This window comes from Camelina sativa, chromosome 20 (genome assembly GCF_000633955.1).
Source record: "Camelina sativa cultivar DH55 chromosome 20, Cs, whole genome shotgun sequence".
In the NCBI taxonomy this organism is placed as follows: domain Eukaryota; kingdom Viridiplantae; phylum Streptophyta; class Magnoliopsida; order Brassicales; family Brassicaceae; genus Camelina; species Camelina sativa.
Window position 1 is genome coordinate 16,768,413 of NC_025704.1, and position 17,398 is coordinate 16,785,810.

The following is a 17,398-nucleotide window of genomic DNA, read 5'->3' on the forward strand; positions in this document are numbered from 1 at the left end:
AAATTTTTTTAAAAAAAAAAAAAAAAAAAAAAAAAAAAAAAAAAAAAAAAAAAAATTAATGCTCATGTGTGTCCCTCAGAATCTGTCATTAGTGGCTGTGTGTATATGTGTGTTTGATTCATGAATCTGTTAATTTGGATTGAAAAAGAGGAAGAATGAGATTTATTAATGCACTAATATTAATTTTGATTGAATGAATTAACGATTGTCCGACTCAGGTGGATCAAGTTCCCTCGCCTTCTCACGGGAACCAAGAGACCTGCGACTCCTCGTCTTCTCCGCCGAGAGAGGTGACTTCTTGATTTCCGGTAGTAGATCTTACCGGGGATGCGCCTGTACCTGTCCTGCCATCTCAAGGAGTCTCATCCCCTTTACGCAAAAGACAACCGCCTGCTGATCTAGACAGTCGTGACTCCAAGTGCCCATCTCTCCACAGAGATAAGGGCACGTCCACCACATCTCGAGGAGCCTCGTCAAAGGATTTCGATGCCAAACGGTTCATCTCCTCAGAAGCTGTTCGACGATATGGGTTCTTTGCCTCTCGAACGCTCGCTCCAGAGGTCTGTTATCCACTCGATGCTGCAGACAAGACTAGAGAGTTCATAGACAAAGTTGGGCTGCTTAAAACCGTTACTCAGATTGACTCGTACGACTCGGTGGTGGTCTATGAATTCTGGGCGAATCTTCCAACGGTCAAGATTGAGGGGGAGTCTGTCGACGTGCTCGTCCGAGACTGGGTCTATGAGTTCTCTCCAAGCCGTATCAATGCCCTGTTTGGTCTGAAGTCTGTGGATGTGCGCGAACAGAGATTGCAGACGGCTGCAATTCTGGAGGAGGATCTGGCTCTGTTTCTCTCTGATGGAAGAGTCAAATCCTGCAAGCAGCTGGTGTCCACTGCAATTAAGAACCCGGTGATCAAGGATCTGCATCGGATCTGCTGTAGCAACTGGTCTCCCACGGTGAACACGGGATACATCTCGACGAATAGGGCTTTGGTGATCTACATGATCATGCATGGGATTTCGTTCGATTTTGGACGGATGATCTACGACCAGGTCATTCAACTGGGGTTGCAAGCTCAGTCTGGCTTCCGGTTGCCGTTTCCCAGTCTCATCTATCAGTTGCAGACTGCTCAGAGACCTGTCGCGGGTTTGTCATCAAAAGATACAAAGAAGGCAAAGGGGAAGAAGACAGCATCCGTCCCTGTTGACCCTGTTTCTCCAAAAGGGTCATCTGCAGAGCGCAAAGCCATCCGGTTGGCAATCAAGATTCTGCAAGATGCTTTGGACGCTGGTAAGTAGCTTCTCACTTTGATGTTCGTCCCAATGTCTGGTTTAGGTTCTTGGTATTTTTGACTAAACTGTGCCAAACAAGCAGGGGGAGATGAGTCTGTTTCAGAGGCCTGAGGGGGAGATTAAGCTATGGGGGAGCAGTTGTTATTGTTGCTCACAGTTTTTGTTGTTTTTATGTGTTTCTCCCCTGTTTAAAACTTGAGACTTGTTTTATTTTGTTTCTGTTTTGGCTTTGAACAATTTATTTTAACAAGTCTTTATTGGTTAACCGTCTTGTGTTGATTGCTGGAATATTTTGCTAGTACGGTTGTTTTCTTGTCTTGGCTGTGTTGTCTGTGCGTTTTCAGGTTTGGTGCTGCGGTTGCTTGTGTGGCAAGATTCAGTCAAAAAGGGGGAGATTGAAAGTGCATCAGAGCTCTGAAGGTGACAGGAGCTTGCGAAGTGTCTCAGACTGCTGGTATGCTGACATGGCAGATTGGCTGACGTGGAAGAAGATTATGGAAGTTGTGATAAGAAGCGTGAGAAGGAATGAAGAAGAAGATCAAGATATACACGAAGATATTGAGGGTGTATTTGATCGAGAGAGTTAAGGGAGGATATTTCTTAGGATAAGGAATATTTCCTTTTAGTTAGGGATTCACAAAGATCTAGGTTAAAGATCGTGTGTGAAGGGTTTAAAGAGACGAGGGCTAGCCGCAAAAAGAGTTAGCACTCGTGGATAAAAGTTGTGAGATTTCGTAAACCTTCAAACAATCAGAAAAAGCTTTGAAGGTGAGTGTGTTCATTTTACTCTCTTAGATCTACACAGGGTGTTGTGATAGATAGACAAGAGAGTAGGTTTAGATTCATAACTTGTAAAAGGGAGTTTTTATAAGTTTGAATAAAAGCGTTTGCTTGGCGCGTTTCCAAGCAGTTTGAGTGATTTGTTGTCCTCTATACCTTTACACTTCCACCTCTAGAGTCAATGAAGAGTGACTACTATAGTCTTGAACGAGTCGGAGATAGTGAATTCAAGGAGGTAAGATATTATTCCTCATCAGCTGTCATGCATTATAATGTGGACGAGCTAAGAGGTCTTTTGTGGCTAGATGAGAAGAAAGACGAGTACGTCGTAGTGTGGTACTTCAATAAGAGTTACTTGTGTATGATTCACTATATAGCCGTTTGCAAGAACGGAGAAGATCATTACCGTGAGGTTTTAACAGGTGTGTGGTTACCAGACTTTTGTCATATGGTGGTACTCGAGCGTGGTGGTGATAGTCTTTACGTTTCAATGAGTTATCATGTCATTCAAAAACTGGATTTGTTTGGACAAGAAGATTCCAACTAGAAATATAGATTAGTACCATTTCATTCGCCAGGTCCTCTGAGTGGTGATAAAAAAAACAGTTAGCATTAACATTGTTGTTACAATATCAGGAGAGGTTTTGTTGGTCAAGAACATCTTTTGTGGAAGAACAATGCATAGGATCTTCCGTCTATACAAAAAGGATCCTAATCCAGACCCCGCTAGTATTATCAAAAACCGGATCCCGTTTTTTGAGGTTGATTCTCTAGGTGATGAGGCACTGCTTCTTGATTTGGGTATCACCGTGCCTGCTGACCATACTCTTGGCATCAAACCAAACTCCATTTATTTCACCCGTTATGACCGTACTTTTAAGCGAGGCAAAAAACCTTCATGCCTGGACATATGTGTGTTCAACCTTGCAACAAAGAACCTCAGACACTTCCCTGGTCTCTCCAACTTAAAGCTCACATATGCTCATTGGTTTCTCCCCTCGTGATCTTGATTTGTTTTCCTTTCTTGGAGAGTTCACACTTTTTCTCTTCTGTTTATAATTCTTAATATTTTCTATGTATTTAATATGCTTTGAAAACGTATTCTGGACATGGTGACTAAGAACATCATAAATCAAGTCAATTCTTCATAGACACTGATAACACTGAAAACTATTTTTTGCAATTTTTTTTTAATTTTATACTCAATGTCTAATCTATCTAAAAAAGTCGTCATTACCCTTTTTTTTGCGGAATCAGTAACTATGCACCGCGAACATGCATGGTGATACCAAGTGTGAGATCTTATATATCGAGAGGGTAGTTGTTCAGCCAGCTTGTGCAATTCTAGGTACTGAAACATACATGTTAGAAGCTTATACATATAGCAATTATCCAATTTGATGATTACTTTGAATTAGAGGTATAATGAAGGGATTGCATTTTCTTTAATCAGGGTTCTGAAATCACAGTGATCTCTTTTTGGACAGATTCTTGTTTTGATGTTATGCTGCAATTTTTTTACTTTGTCTGGTTTGAATTGAAAACGTACAGCAGAAATGGTGTAACCAGGGACACCTTCTCTTGCTCGTTTAGATTCTCAATCATTACTAGATTATAAACATTTAGACAGCAAATCAAGCCACGTACAGGTGGAGAAAACTCATGATACCGGTTACAACTGACAGTATGATGATCAGAAGTTAGATCCTCCTGAGAGAAAGAGTGGAAGACCTGCTTCTCCCTGTCTCCACGGTCGATTAGTGAGAGAAGAATTGGCTGAGCCAAAGATCGATTCAGGTACAAGTTGGTGAAAACTTTGCTCCGTACTATCGATGACCAGGATTTAGAAACGCTGATTTACTTGGAGATGTATTTTCCTTCAATTTCATGAGAATCTCCTCTTTCATTTCTAGAGGCATACTTTCCAATGGATAGGTTTGGGACCTTGTCAAAGGTGGTGAAGTGTTAGACCTCCTCTCTTTCGAACCAAGCCGGATCATGGCTGTTTTCAGCTCCGCTCACTCTTTTGGTTGTTGAAACCCTAATCTCTTTACAGATTTTGGAGATTTGCATGTAGATAGACCTCTCACTTTTCTTTTGTATGGTGGACAACAACACCTTAGCACCTAATCATAGATGCGGACGCGTTGACGGATATACCGATAATATTTATTAGATTCTCATTACGCGTGGCCAGATCTAGACCGATAATTTGATTAGATTCTTATTTTGAAAGTTTGAAAATATATATAACGACTGATAGAAATTTTTAAGTTTTAGGACAACACCTTAGCATCTAATCATATACGCGGACGCGTGGACGAATATACCGATGATATTTATTAGATTATTATTACGCGTGGAGGGATCTAAACAGATAATTTGATTAGATTCTTACTTTGAATGTTTAAAAATATGACTGATAGAAATTTTAGTTTTAGGGAACAAAAAACTTAAAATGAAAAATCTCAAAAATTAGATTCAATTATCTAACTTTTCAATTGCTAAAATATAGATTTTCAAACGTAGACTGACTTCAATTGATAAGACTAGATTTAGATCAAATTAAACGTAGTATAAATTTTATGCGGAGAAAGATTTGATTTAATTAACTTTCTAGAATGGCCAAAATGTAGATTTTCACATGTAGAATTGATTTCTAACAATAGGTTAAATAAAAACATAATGTAAAGTTACATAAAATCATCGAGCACAAATGTGTGTGATGGTTTAGTCAAACATAATTAAAAAAGATTTAAAGTAATTATTGAGGTAATTTTGCTCTTACGCAAAAGATTTATAAGATGGGTTATAAAAAACATCTAGCCAAAGGTAAGTCCTTAATGCACAAGGCACCATCACACCAGAGATCGAGTCCTGCTCCCTACATTCGTAGGAATTAGGCTAATGGGCCGGCCTGTTGTGGCCCAATGGTTGACAAAAAAAAAACATCTAGCCAACAACACTAAATTCATCATTCTCGCCAAAATAAATCAAATTAAAAGAACCGAAGCAGTATAAGCTCCACAAAAAATCATAAATTATTTTAAACAAGTCATAAACATTGCAATTGCATAAGCATACAGTTGATCATATTCCAATAAGGATTAGTCTTAAACAAACAATATCCGACAACTTAATTCAAAAACTTGAAAGAAAAAGAAAAAAAAAGAAAGAAAAAGAGAGAGATTAGTTCAGCAGACAACAACACCAAAGAACTAGTCATCAACAGATGATTACCTTACAGTTCCAGAAACATAGGACTCTCAACATGATCAAGATAGATATGTATATGCGTTAAGTGAGTCCCAATTCCTTCGATCTGGATTTTTCTAGCTCTGTTTTCCTTGAGATCGTAACATAGTATATAGAACGGGTCTGTGACAAAGACCGGTGCAAATACAAGCTCGCCAGTGCCAAGTCTACCCCTTAACGTGAAACAATCAAACTGATCATATGAATCTGTCCAAGAAGGAATCACGATTGAAACTTGTGACCAATGTGATTTGCTGGCATCTTCAAGAACCCACATGTCAAATGTACCGGTGACTAATATATTCGCCGCAGCTATCTTTTCGCCGTAGTGCGACAGATATTGGACATACCCGTCACTGGGTAACTTAATGACACTAAACTTTTCAGAACCAACATCAAATCACATCAGAGAAGGAACTTTCCCTATCCAAGCTATATAATACACAACCCCATTGCTGCATAGCCATTGAGTTCTAATATGAGCAAAATGGGGATGCTTACATTCGATCTTTCTCCATTTCTTTCTCCTAGCTCCTAGAGTGAAAACTTGATGCTCCTGCAACACAAGATCGCTTGATGTACTATTACCTGGCACCGTCATGACAACACTTTGTATTCACCATTAATAGGATCATATCCAAAGGAGTAGCTTATGTCTTCCCTCACAGTTTGGACTCTCGGCAAAGTAATAAATTGACAAGTAGTAGGATTCCCAGTCATCACTCTATTATTATCATTCAGACAACACAGCAAGCCGCGGACAGGTGGATAAAATTCAAACCAGTCATCGTGATTCAGAGGGTGACAACTGACCGTTTGATGATCAGAAGATGGATCCTCCTGAGAGCAAGAGTAGAAGAGCTGCATCTCATTGTCTCCACGGACGGTCAATGAGAAAAGGATACGTGGTGGAGCCATAGATTGATTCAGGTACAAGTTGGTGAAACGTTTGCTACAGACTATTGATGACCAGGATTTAGAAATGCTGATGAACTTCGAGATGCATTTTCCCTTCAATTTCATGAGAATCTCCTCTTTCATTTCTAGACGAATCCTCTCCAACGGGTAGGTTTGGGACCTTGTCAAAGGTGGAGGTGGTGAAGTGTAACACCTCTTCTCTTTCGATCCAAGCCGGATCATGGCTGTTTTCAGCTCTGCTCACTCTTTTGGTTGTTGTTTACTCTGAAACCCTAATCTCTTCACAGGTTTTGGAGATCTGAAGATAGACCTCTCACTTCTTTTTTTATGGTGGACAAGACCTTAGCACCAAATCGTATACGCAGACGTGTGGATGAATTTAGACCGATGATACTTATTAGATTCTCAATAGCGTGGACAGATCTAGACCGATAATTTGATTAATTCTTAGTTTTGAAATATGACTCACATCAATTTTAGTTTTAGGAAACAAAAAGTAAAGTAAAATGTCAGATTTTGGAACTTTGTATCACATCTTTTTTAATTTAATGGTCGACAAGCGCTTATAGCATCTAATCGTATATGCGGACGCGTGGACGGATGTAGACCAATGAATTTACTAGATTCTTAGTTTGAAAGTTTGAATATATAAGCTAGTGACATAAATTTTTGTTTTAGAAAAAAATTAAGATTATATTTAATCAACTTTCTAAATGGCTAAAATGAAGGTTTTCAAATGTAAAAATGATTTGAAACTATAAGTAAAAAAATAAAAATAACCTCACAAATTAAGATGTAATTTTGGATTAAAAAATAATGTTTAGACATTATTTTGAAATGCATAAGATTTCAACTTATAAAATTAAAATAAATACTTTGTTTAAAATATGCCTACAATGCGGTGTTTGGATATCCTCATTTACATCATTGTCCACCGTGATATATAATGATCAGCCTTTACATAATACAAGATTAGAGTGTCTCACCACGACATACCTTCACCCAAACACCGCATTGTAGGAACTTTATGTTCTTCGTTTATACATCCTTAGTTAGACACTTTATCCTACTATCACATACACTCCTACTTATTATTCTTTTAGATTTATGGGTTTAGTAGGCAATCAATCATAGATTTGCTAAATGCTTGATAAGATTGAAAGGCAGACATGTAATTTGGCTCAATATTTCAAATGAAAGTAATAATAGTTCTATTGTAAACGATTTAGTTCAAATGTAAAGCGAAAAATTAGAAAAAGAACAAAGAAAAAAAATTATCACTATTTTTATTTTATAAAGTAAACTATTTTCTCTAAAAATCATTGAGCTTTCCCCCACAAAATTGAAAAATAAGAAAACTGAGAGGTCTTCACATCAAGGATTCACCTGGAATTTGTAACAGAGTAAGAGACGTTTGTCTCTTCTCTTTTAGAGAAAACAGAAATGAGAAATAAACTCTAATTAACTGAAACTTGTTATTTACATCAACTACAACACTGAGGTATATAGAAAACAAACAAACACTACTACATCATAATGAGGTGTGTCTCTTTGTACTTGTGACTTTTGGATGAAACGACACAAACCAAAACGTCACGACTTAAAAACGTTGTGACTCTACAAACTCAATTACCGACCAACAGTAAAACTCAAAGAGGAGAACCATGAAATTGAAAGCGACAAATTAGTTTACTTTATAAAATAGAAATAGTTATATATGAGAGAACACTTGGAATATCGTAACTGATGGTGGTATATCTACGGAATCAAAGGGAAAATCACAACTACGATAGCCGGAACAATAAAGCAATCACTGGACGGGTAAATGCAAAATGAAGTTTTTTAAAAGAAGAAAACAAGGTTTGTTAATTAGGAAGCTCTATATATGAGAGAACTAAGGTGTGTGATGCTTGAACGAAGCAGTTCACAATATATGAGACAGCGAAGGAGTGTGATGCTTGAACGTAGCAGTGTGAACGTGTGACCGCAATCCTTGGCTTGGTAGGGGTGAGAAGAAAAAACTATTTTCAACCGTAAGATCAATTTTCTTTTTATCTAAGCCGTTAGATTTAGCAGACCTTAAAAAAATGGCTTTGCTATTATATATAGATTACCTCTGTCCGAATATGTAGCCTTTTGCAAGAACGGAGAAGATCATTACCGTCACATTCCAACATGAAGCAAGCTTGACTTGAACTTACAGGGCTTATCTGATATAGTGCTCCATGGTGGTGACAGTATATATATATTGTGACAACCCGTCCCGTTGACCCCACTAGCCCACTGCTAGCTTGCCCCCATAGGCCCGAAGCTAGCCCTACAGGACATCGATCCTAACCCCTCACCGTGGAATAGAACTATTCATCCAAATCTACCAGTAGGTTATTGGTGCGCCAGGCGTTCCTCGAACCCTAGTCCCCACCCTTTAACAACCTTCCCACAGGACAAGCTGTCACCAATTGAGCTGCAGATCAATTGGTGACAGCTTGTCTTGTGGGAAGGTTGTTTAAGGGTGGGGACCAGGGTTCGAGGAACGCCTGGCGCACCAATAACCTACTGTGGATTTGGATGAATAGTTCCATTTGCCCAGTGAGAGGTTAGGATCGATGCCCTGCAGGGCCAGCTTCGAGCCTATGGGGGCAAGCTAGCAGGGGGCTAGTGGGATCCACGGGACGGGTTGTCACATATATTAACTAAGTATCAAAAAAAAGTATCAATTCATTCGAAGACTTGAATCTTTTTGGACAAGAAGGTTTCATGGACGTATCCAATAGTGATACATTTTCATTAAGTATGGACACAATGGAATACATTTTAGCAAGTGTTAGCAATCACATTGCTGTTACTCCATCAGGAGAGGTTTTATTGGTTCAGAACTTTTTTTAAAGTGTAAGAAGATATAGGATGTTCCGTCTCTATAAGGATTCTAATCCAGGCTTTCAGAACTCAATGTTCCAGGTTGTGTCTCTAAGTAATGAGGCCCTGCTTCTGGATTTGGGTATCACCATGCCAGCCGACCATACCCTTGGTATCGAGCCAAACTCCATCTATTTCACCTGTAATTACCATGGCCATAACTGTGGCTTGAAACGTTCATGCCTGTGCATCTGTGTGTTCAATCCTGAAACAATGGAACACACACGCTTCCCCAGTGTTAATGTCTTCGACTTAAGGCTCAAAGATCCTCAATGGTTTATCCGGTCTTTGATTTTGGTGTTCTTTAAATTTTCACACTTTTTCTCTTGTTTTTTTCCTTCTATTTCTATCTCTAGTCAGTAGCCTTTTTAATATTTTCTCTCTCTTTTTGGTGTGTTGCATAAAAACATAGCATAAAACTTTCACCTTACCTTTGTCCAAAAACAAAAAAAAAAAAAAAAAAAAAAAAAAAAAAAAAAAAAAAAANCCTTCGTATATAACATGTTTCATATAAATCTAGGTTGCACTATTGAACAAATTTTCGAAATATGAAGAAAAAATTTCATGTTACATATAATTTAGAAATTTATAAAAGAATATATAGTTATCTTTGTGAATTGTGATGAAGACTTCATAGTTTTATCAAAACTTAAAAATTTAGATGAAGAATTTTGAATTTTTTAAGATTTTCTAGACATGTATACGAAGGACATACATAACTTTTTTTTATCAACATTTTTTCTTTATTATAAAGTTTTATACAGTATATTGTTTATTTGTATTTTTGGGTCAAAAGTTCTAAATCTTCCATAATTGGTGTAATACCAAATAGTGTTGCAGTATTAAATTTTGATCGATGGTACGAACTACAAAAGATAGAAGTATAAATAATGGTGATACGAAATATCGCATTACAAATAGATGTTATATACGAAGGACTATCGCACCGGGTGTAGCCGATGTTATCATGACAGTACGTTCAAACATGGGTGGGTTGAATGCCTTTGTTTTGTAATACACAGGCATTTCATGTAACATTAGAGACATAACAATCCTAACCAGTTACGATTGGTAACATTAGAGATATTACAATCCTAACCAGTTATCAGTACCATTTCATATAAACCAATCAATTAAAGCTTCAATATAAAATGACTTTACAAAACCTAATCTTTTGACTCTTTGATGCCGTACGTTGGGCTTGTTTACGAGAGGCCCAAATGTTTTACAATAAAAGCATTCTACAAATCGCATATTGTTTGAAAACCCTAATTCTGCATTTCTGGTCAAGAACTCGATCTCAGCAGCAACACATTCTTCTACACCCCTAGTCTCCTTAACCCTAATTATGGCCGATGTTCGTTGGTCGGATCTTCCTATGGACATATTAAGATCTGTGTTGGAACGTTTGAGTTTTGTCTATTTCCAGCGCGCTAAGATGGTATGTTCGCATTGGTATCTGTGTTCGAAACAAAGCTCACCTCAAAAAAGCGGATCTCCATTGCTTATTATGTTTCTAGAGAATGGTGGTTGTGGTATATACCACCGGAAGGAAACTAGGGTTTATAAAACGAAGAGAGAATTACCAAAGATTAAATTCTTGGCAAACTCAGGTAACTGGTTCTTGGTTCTGGATTCTAAATCCAATCTCTATATTATGGACATATTTAGCCAGAATAAGATCGATCTTCCACCTCTAGAGTCGATCAAAGGTGGCCAATATAAGCTTAAGAGGGTCGGAGATAAAACATTCAAGGAGGTAGGAACCCGTCGCTGTGTCATCCATAAAGCGAGAAATCTGAGAGGTCTTTTGTGGGTAGACAAGAAGAAGGAAGAGTTCGCTGTTGTATGGTACTTCCATAGGATCAAGTATATGACTGAGTATTTAGCCTTTTGCAAGAATGGGGAAGATCATTACCATGAGATTCCAGCACGCTTACAAGATGTGTCTGATATGGTACTACCTTGTCGTGACAGTCTTTACGTCTTAACGATTAGTAATCACATTCGAAAAATCACATACAAAGGTTTCGAGGATATTTTAGCACCATTTTGTTTGCCATCTCCTCCGACTAGATTATCTTTTGATGATGAGTGTCGCTATAACATTGCTGTTAGACCATCAGGAGAAATTTTGGTTGTCATGAGCATCTTTAACCGGTTTTCAAGGCCTTGGAGGTTTCTTCTTTACAAGAAGAACCCTTATCGAGTCCCGGGTAATACTTCATACAACATGCTTGTTAAGGTAGGTTGTTTAGGTGATGAGGCTCTGTTTCTGGATTTGGGTATCACCGTGCCTGCTAATTGGGACCTTGGTATCGAACCAAACTCTATCTATTTCTCTCGCACTCGCCATGCTGGTTTCTCTTTCCAGGAAAGTTCATGCCTTGACGTATGTGTGTTCAACATCGCAACAAAGACCCTCAAACGTTTCTTGGATTTCTTCAACAACAAAAACCTCAAGGATGCTCGATGGTTCCTTCCGTCTTGATGATTTGTCTCTTTCTGCATTCCTTTGTGGTGTTTCTTAAGAGATTTCTACACTTTTTGGTTTTATGTCTAGTTGCCTTTAGTTTCCATTTTCTTTAGAAAATAGTTTTGGGACCTGAAAGGTTCTCTAATTGGCAATTTTGACATGGTGAATGAAACATTACAAACACAGACACTACTTAACAATTAATTGGCTGCCAAAAAAAAACAATTGAAAAAGATATTAATCTTTTTATTTTAAATCATACCAAAGTCTATTTAGAAAATCAATTTTACTAAATAATATAACTAAAATATAAAAATATACGACATAATTAAATAAAAATATTTAAAAAAGAAAAAAATAAAGAAATATTGATTATACATAGATTTTCTTTTTACAATAAGTTTAGAATTTTTACTTTTTTTAATTTTTTTTTGTTTTTTTCTTATTTTAATAAATTTAAAATTGTCACGATCAAGCAATTTTGAAAACAAAATTTTATATAATAAGGTACGTACTTAACATCTTTTATCAACTTTTTATTTTGGCAAAACTAAACGCGTCGTTTTAAGCATCCCTTTCTCTATTTAAGGACGACAAGCAGAGATAATTTTGAGTTTTTCTTTCATCTTCACTTCATTACAGTAATCGCTGAATTGAGTACCTTTGCACACAAATCTCGATCGGTGATCTCCTCTGTGTTTCAAGGTTCTTAATTTCCTAGAGTTCCGAGGTTAGTTCTTCTCCCACATTGTGTTGTTCCTTGGTTTCGATTGATATTTTAGGGTTTCGGTGTTTGCTCGTTTCGCTCAGATTCGTGTTTTTGATATTTGGGTTTGTTTCGTGTGACCGTTTCATTGGAATTAGATGCATGCTAGAAGCTTATATAATTCGTAGCTACATGAGGGTTTAGAGTTTAGGGCCTCTAGGTTCATACATAGCGATTTAAAGGTTTTAGGATTTAGGCTTATTTATATAGCGAACCCCCATTGTTATTACATGTTAGAAACTTATACATAGCGATTGCGCCAGAAAATAAGAATAAGTAAAGCTGAAGTGATAAAACTAAAATGCAACAGTGACATCAACGTTTACATTCTCTTGCTCGTTTGCTTACTTTTGTTTGGTAGCTTGACTGAAAAAAATATGAAGGCTCCTAGTTCTGGCCGCTGGTCGGAGCTCCCTACAGACATCTTGAGATCTGTACTAGAACGTTTGAGTTTTGTTGATCTCCACCGCGCTAAGATTGTATGTTCCAATTGGAATTCGGGTTCGAAACAAACGTTGCCTCGAAAAAACGTATTTCCATGGCTGATTCTGTTTCCAGAAGATGGTACTGGTTGTAGGCTGTACAACCCGGAGGAAGATAGTATTTACGGAACAAAGAGAGACTTCTCAGGGACTAGATTCTTGGCAAATTCAGGAAATTGGTTCTTGGTTCTAGATTCTCGTTCCAATCTCTATATCATGGATGTGTTTAGCGAGAAGATGATTCATCTTCCACCTCTAGAGTCGATCAAAGGTGGCCATTTCAGTCTCGAGCGAGTAGGAGATAAAATATTCAGCGAGAGTTCAAATGATTGTAACGTAGCTTTAATCCAGCACGCGGAATATCTGAAAGGTCTTTTGTGGGTAGACGAGAAGAAGGAAGAATACGTTGTTGTTTGGTTTTTTGGCATGGTTTCCAAATATATAGCCTATTGTAAGAACGGGGAAGATCATTACCGTGACATTCCTACACGAACCAATGTTCCCAGGGAGTTACGTGGCTTGTCTGATATAGTACTCCATGGTGGTGACAGTCTATACATCTTCACGGCTCGTCAGCTCATTCGAAAACTTGTATTTTTTGGACAGGAAGGTTTCATGGACGTATACAAAAGCGATACATTATTATTACGTAAAGTCACATTGGATCACATAAGTGGAGGAAGATTTCACAGTAGCATTGCTGTTACAACAGCAGGAGAGGTTTTATTGGTTCAGAACTTTTTTTACGAGATAACAAGGTATAGGAACTTCCGTGTCTTCAAGAAGGATCCTAATCCAGACCCTGATGCTATTATTGACGACCCGAACCATATTGTTGAGGTACATTCTCTAGGTGATGAGGCACTGCTTCTTGATTTGGGTATCACCGTGCCTGCCGACCATACCCTTGGTATCGAACCAAACTCCATCTATTTCACCCGTGATGACCGTGTCCACAACTGTAGATGGAATTGTTCATGCATGGACATCTGTGTGTTCAGTCTTGCAACAAAGAAACTCAAACGCTTCCCTGATTTTAGTCCCTCCGATATAAGGTTCAAGGATGCTCGATGGTTTCTCCCTTCTTGATTTTGGTGTTCTTGAGGGATTTCCAAACTTTTTGTCTTCTATTAATTTATTCTATTTCCATTTCAATTTTAATGCTTTTTTTTTTTTTGGTGGCTCCTAAAACATTTTCTGGACATGACGGTTATACGTTTTGAAATGGTGATGAGTGGTACATCTCAGACCAAAGTCATCTTTTGATTGTATATACAGTATATTACATATCATATTTTGAGTTGTATACAACAATAAACAAATTTTCTCTATATAAGCCGTGAACTTTTTTTGAAAAAAAAGGGTTACTTATTTGTTCTATAAGATAGAACTTACCGACTTTTCCATGTAATGTTTAATATCATAATTCATAACCTATAAACATACGTTCAATTCTTCTTAGCCTAACCAGATGGTGTTTCTCCCATCTTGATTTAATCTATTTATTTTGGTGTTCTTGAGAGATTTCCACACTTGTTCTTTCTTCTTTTATTTGTCTTTATTTCTATACATAGTCGAGTTTAAAAACATATCATGGACCTGAAAACTCTTGGTCACAACTTACAAGCCTTAAACATGGTGAATGATACATCACAAATCGCAAACCAAGTCATTCAAAATAATGTATTTTAATTATTTTCTTTAAATATTATTATATATTTAAATAATAAATCAATATTAAAAAAATTGATCAATTATAAACTGTTATTAGAGGAACGATTCTTCCGATGCCTGCTAAAGAAATGTTTCTTACTTTTTTATTTGCTTGCTAAATTGATCAATTATAAACTGTTATTAGAGGAACGATTCTTCCGATGCCTGCTAAAGAAATGTTTCTTACTTTTTTATTTGCTTGCTAAATTGATCAATTATAAACTGTTATTAGAGGAACGATTCTTCCGATGCTTGCTAATTAACGATTCTTCCAATTCTTTCAATGCTTGCTAAATCCAGATATTGCGTCCAGATTACGAAACGAACAGCACCTTAGTATTATTTTTTAATTTTTGGTTGAGAGTACCTTTAAGAGTAACAATCAGTAAAAATGCTATCATAGTTATTATGTATGTAGGTAGTTATAGAAACCATAACCTATGAAGATACATGCTACAACATTCATCAATTAATAAGCCTAAAAAATTAACTTGTCTAAAATTTATGTATATACCTTAGTTTAACGGGCTGGCCGCTGGCCCGTTTTGAATATATTTTGTAAAAACAAACGGCGTCGTTTTATACATCTCTTCTTTTTCTTATTCTTCTTCTTCTTCTTCTCCTCTTTAGTATCTCTTCTTCACTTAGCGGAGGCAATCTCGAGTTCTTCGAGCTTCTGTGTTTAGGTTCCGACTTCCGAGGTTAGTTCTTCACTTGTTCTCCCAGCTTGTGTTTCGATTGAAAGAATTAGGGTTCTGGGTCTTTTTTTTATTCTTTGATTGAATTTCACTAAAATTCGTGTTTTTGATATAGTTTTAGGGTTTGTTTCGTTTCGATCAAAATCATATGTGAGTCCATTGGTTCTGAAATTACACGTTAGACGTTGCTTATAGAATATGGCATAGGCGCATAGCTCTATATAGAAAGATTGAGGATTAGATTTTTGAATCAGAGGTGGTGTTGTAATTAACAAAGACCTAGCTCTTGTTTTTGGTACTGTGACTGAACATATATGAGCTTTTGATCGAATGTAACTATAGTTTATATGTATCGATGATGCTAAGAATTTGATTTTGCAGGATGATGGATTCTGAATCTCAGCAAACAACTGTAACTCAAGAAGAGGATTTTACATCAGTAAGGGGAGAAGCAAATGTCAAAGAAACGAGTAAGTGCCAAGAATAGACACTATGGTGTAGTATTTAGTAGTGAATAACTTAAGACCATATGGTGTAGACTCTGGAGGGTGTAACAATATAATTAATATTCTCTGTTTCAGGAACAGATAAAAGAATGAAGACTGCTAGTTCTAGCCGCTGGTCGGAGCTCCCTTTTGACGTGTTAGGATCTGTGTTCGAACGTTTGAGTTTTGTGGATTTTCACCGTGCTAATATGGTGTGTTCGAATTGGTATTCGTGTTCGAAACGATCGTTGGTAAGAAAAATCGGATCACCATGGCTGATTTTGTTTCCAAAGGATGGTGGTTGTGCTCTCTACAACCCTGATGAAGCTAGAGAGACTTTTCAGGGACTCGGTTCTTAGCAAACTCAGGCAAATGGTTCCTGGTGCTAGATTCTGTTTCCAATCTCTGTATCATTGATGTGTTTAGCGAGAAGAGGATTCATCTTCCACCTCTAGAGTCGTTCAAAGGTGAGCTTTTTTGGTCTTGAGCGAGTAGGAGACAAGAGATTCAAGGCGAGCTTGGTTTATGGTAGCAAAGTTTACACCCAGAGTGCTGAGAATCTGAGAGGTCTTTTGTGGGTAGACGAGGAGAAGGAAGAATACGTTGTTGTCTGGTTCTTTGGCTTGGGTGCCCAATATTTAGCTTATTGGAAGAATGGGGAAGATCACCATAGTAAAGTTTCTACACAAATCGATCGCAAGGACTTAAAAGGCTTGTCTGATATGGTACTCCATGGTGGTAACAGTCTTTACTCCTTGAACACTGATCAAGTCGTTCAAAATCTGATGTTTTCTATAGGAGGTTTCTTTTACGTGGGTGCGTATCCTCTCTCACAGAAGGAGCAAGATTTAACAATAACATCGCTGTTACAACATCAGGAAAGGTTTTGTTGGTTGAGAGCATTTTTAACGAGAGAACAAGGCGTAGGAGTTTCCGTCTCTACAAGAAGAAGAGTAACTATTTTCCAGAAATAAATGATCTTATGTACAACTCGAACCGGACTGTTGATGAGGTCTACTCTCTAGGTGATGAGGCCTTGCTTCTTGATTTGGGTATCACCGTGCCTGCTGACCCTAGCCTTGGTATCGAACCAGACGACTATCTATTTCACCCGTAATGACCGTGCTTGTAAACGTGGCAAAGATTCGTCCCCTGACATCTGTGTGTTCAATCTTGCAACAAAGACCCTCAAACGCTTCTCTGGTCTCGGTCTCGATCTCTCCAAGAACAACTTAAAGCTCAAGGATGCTCGGTGGTTTCTCTCATCTTGAATTTGATTCTCTCTCTGCATTTTGTTGTTCTTGAGAGGTTCCCACACTTAAAATTCTCTTTTGTTGTTCTAGTCGGGGTTTGAAAACATATTCTGGACCTCAAAGGCTCCTCCTTAGCAGTCTTTGTGAATGAAAACATCACAAAATCAACTCATCTCTTCATAGACAAAGTAGCAGGATGACCAAAAAAGTTTTAAATCTTAAAAAGATAATAATCTTCTCTATATGATCAGCAAACTTGTTTTGAAAACAAGAAACTTATTATCATTTTGTTCTATAACATTTAGAATTTATAGACTTTGTCATATGTTCAGCATGAATCAGCATAACTCGATTTATAAAA

The 17,398-nt window shown here is 37.4% G+C and overlaps 3 protein-coding genes, 1 long non-coding RNA gene and 1 pseudogene across 4 annotated transcripts; 4 read left to right on the forward strand and 1 right to left on the reverse strand.

Moving 5' to 3' along the window:
- LOC104772592 overlaps positions 1-3,079 on the forward strand; it is a 10,408-nt pseudogene extending 7,329 nt beyond the window's left edge.
- LOC104772593 (putative F-box protein At3g10790) lies at positions 5,317-6,470 on the reverse strand. The gene is made up of 2 exons (XM_010497191.1): positions 6,144-6,470; positions 5,317-5,709 (listed from the first exon to the last, which is right to left on the reverse strand). The coding sequence occupies exons 1-2, from the start codon at positions 6,468-6,470 to the stop codon at positions 5,317-5,319; spliced, it is 720 nt and encodes a 239-aa protein (XP_010495493.1).
- Positions 10,513-11,655, forward strand: LOC104772594 (F-box protein At5g25290-like). Its single transcript, XM_010497192.2, has one exon. The coding sequence runs from the start codon at positions 10,513-10,515 to the stop codon at positions 11,653-11,655; it is 1,143 nt and encodes a 380-aa protein (XP_010495494.2).
- LOC104772595 (probable F-box protein At5g25300) lies at positions 12,784-13,977 on the forward strand. The gene is made up of 4 exons (XM_019241892.1): positions 12,784-12,850; positions 12,965-13,207; positions 13,274-13,778; positions 13,854-13,977. The coding sequence occupies exons 1-4, from the start codon at positions 12,784-12,786 to the stop codon at positions 13,975-13,977; spliced, it is 939 nt and encodes a 312-aa protein (XP_019097437.1).
- On the forward strand, positions 15,224-17,205 carry LOC104771008. Its single transcript, XR_764697.1, has 3 exons — positions 15,224-15,302; positions 15,681-15,769; positions 15,881-17,205. It is a non-coding gene; the product is annotated as an uncharacterized LOC104771008 (long non-coding RNA).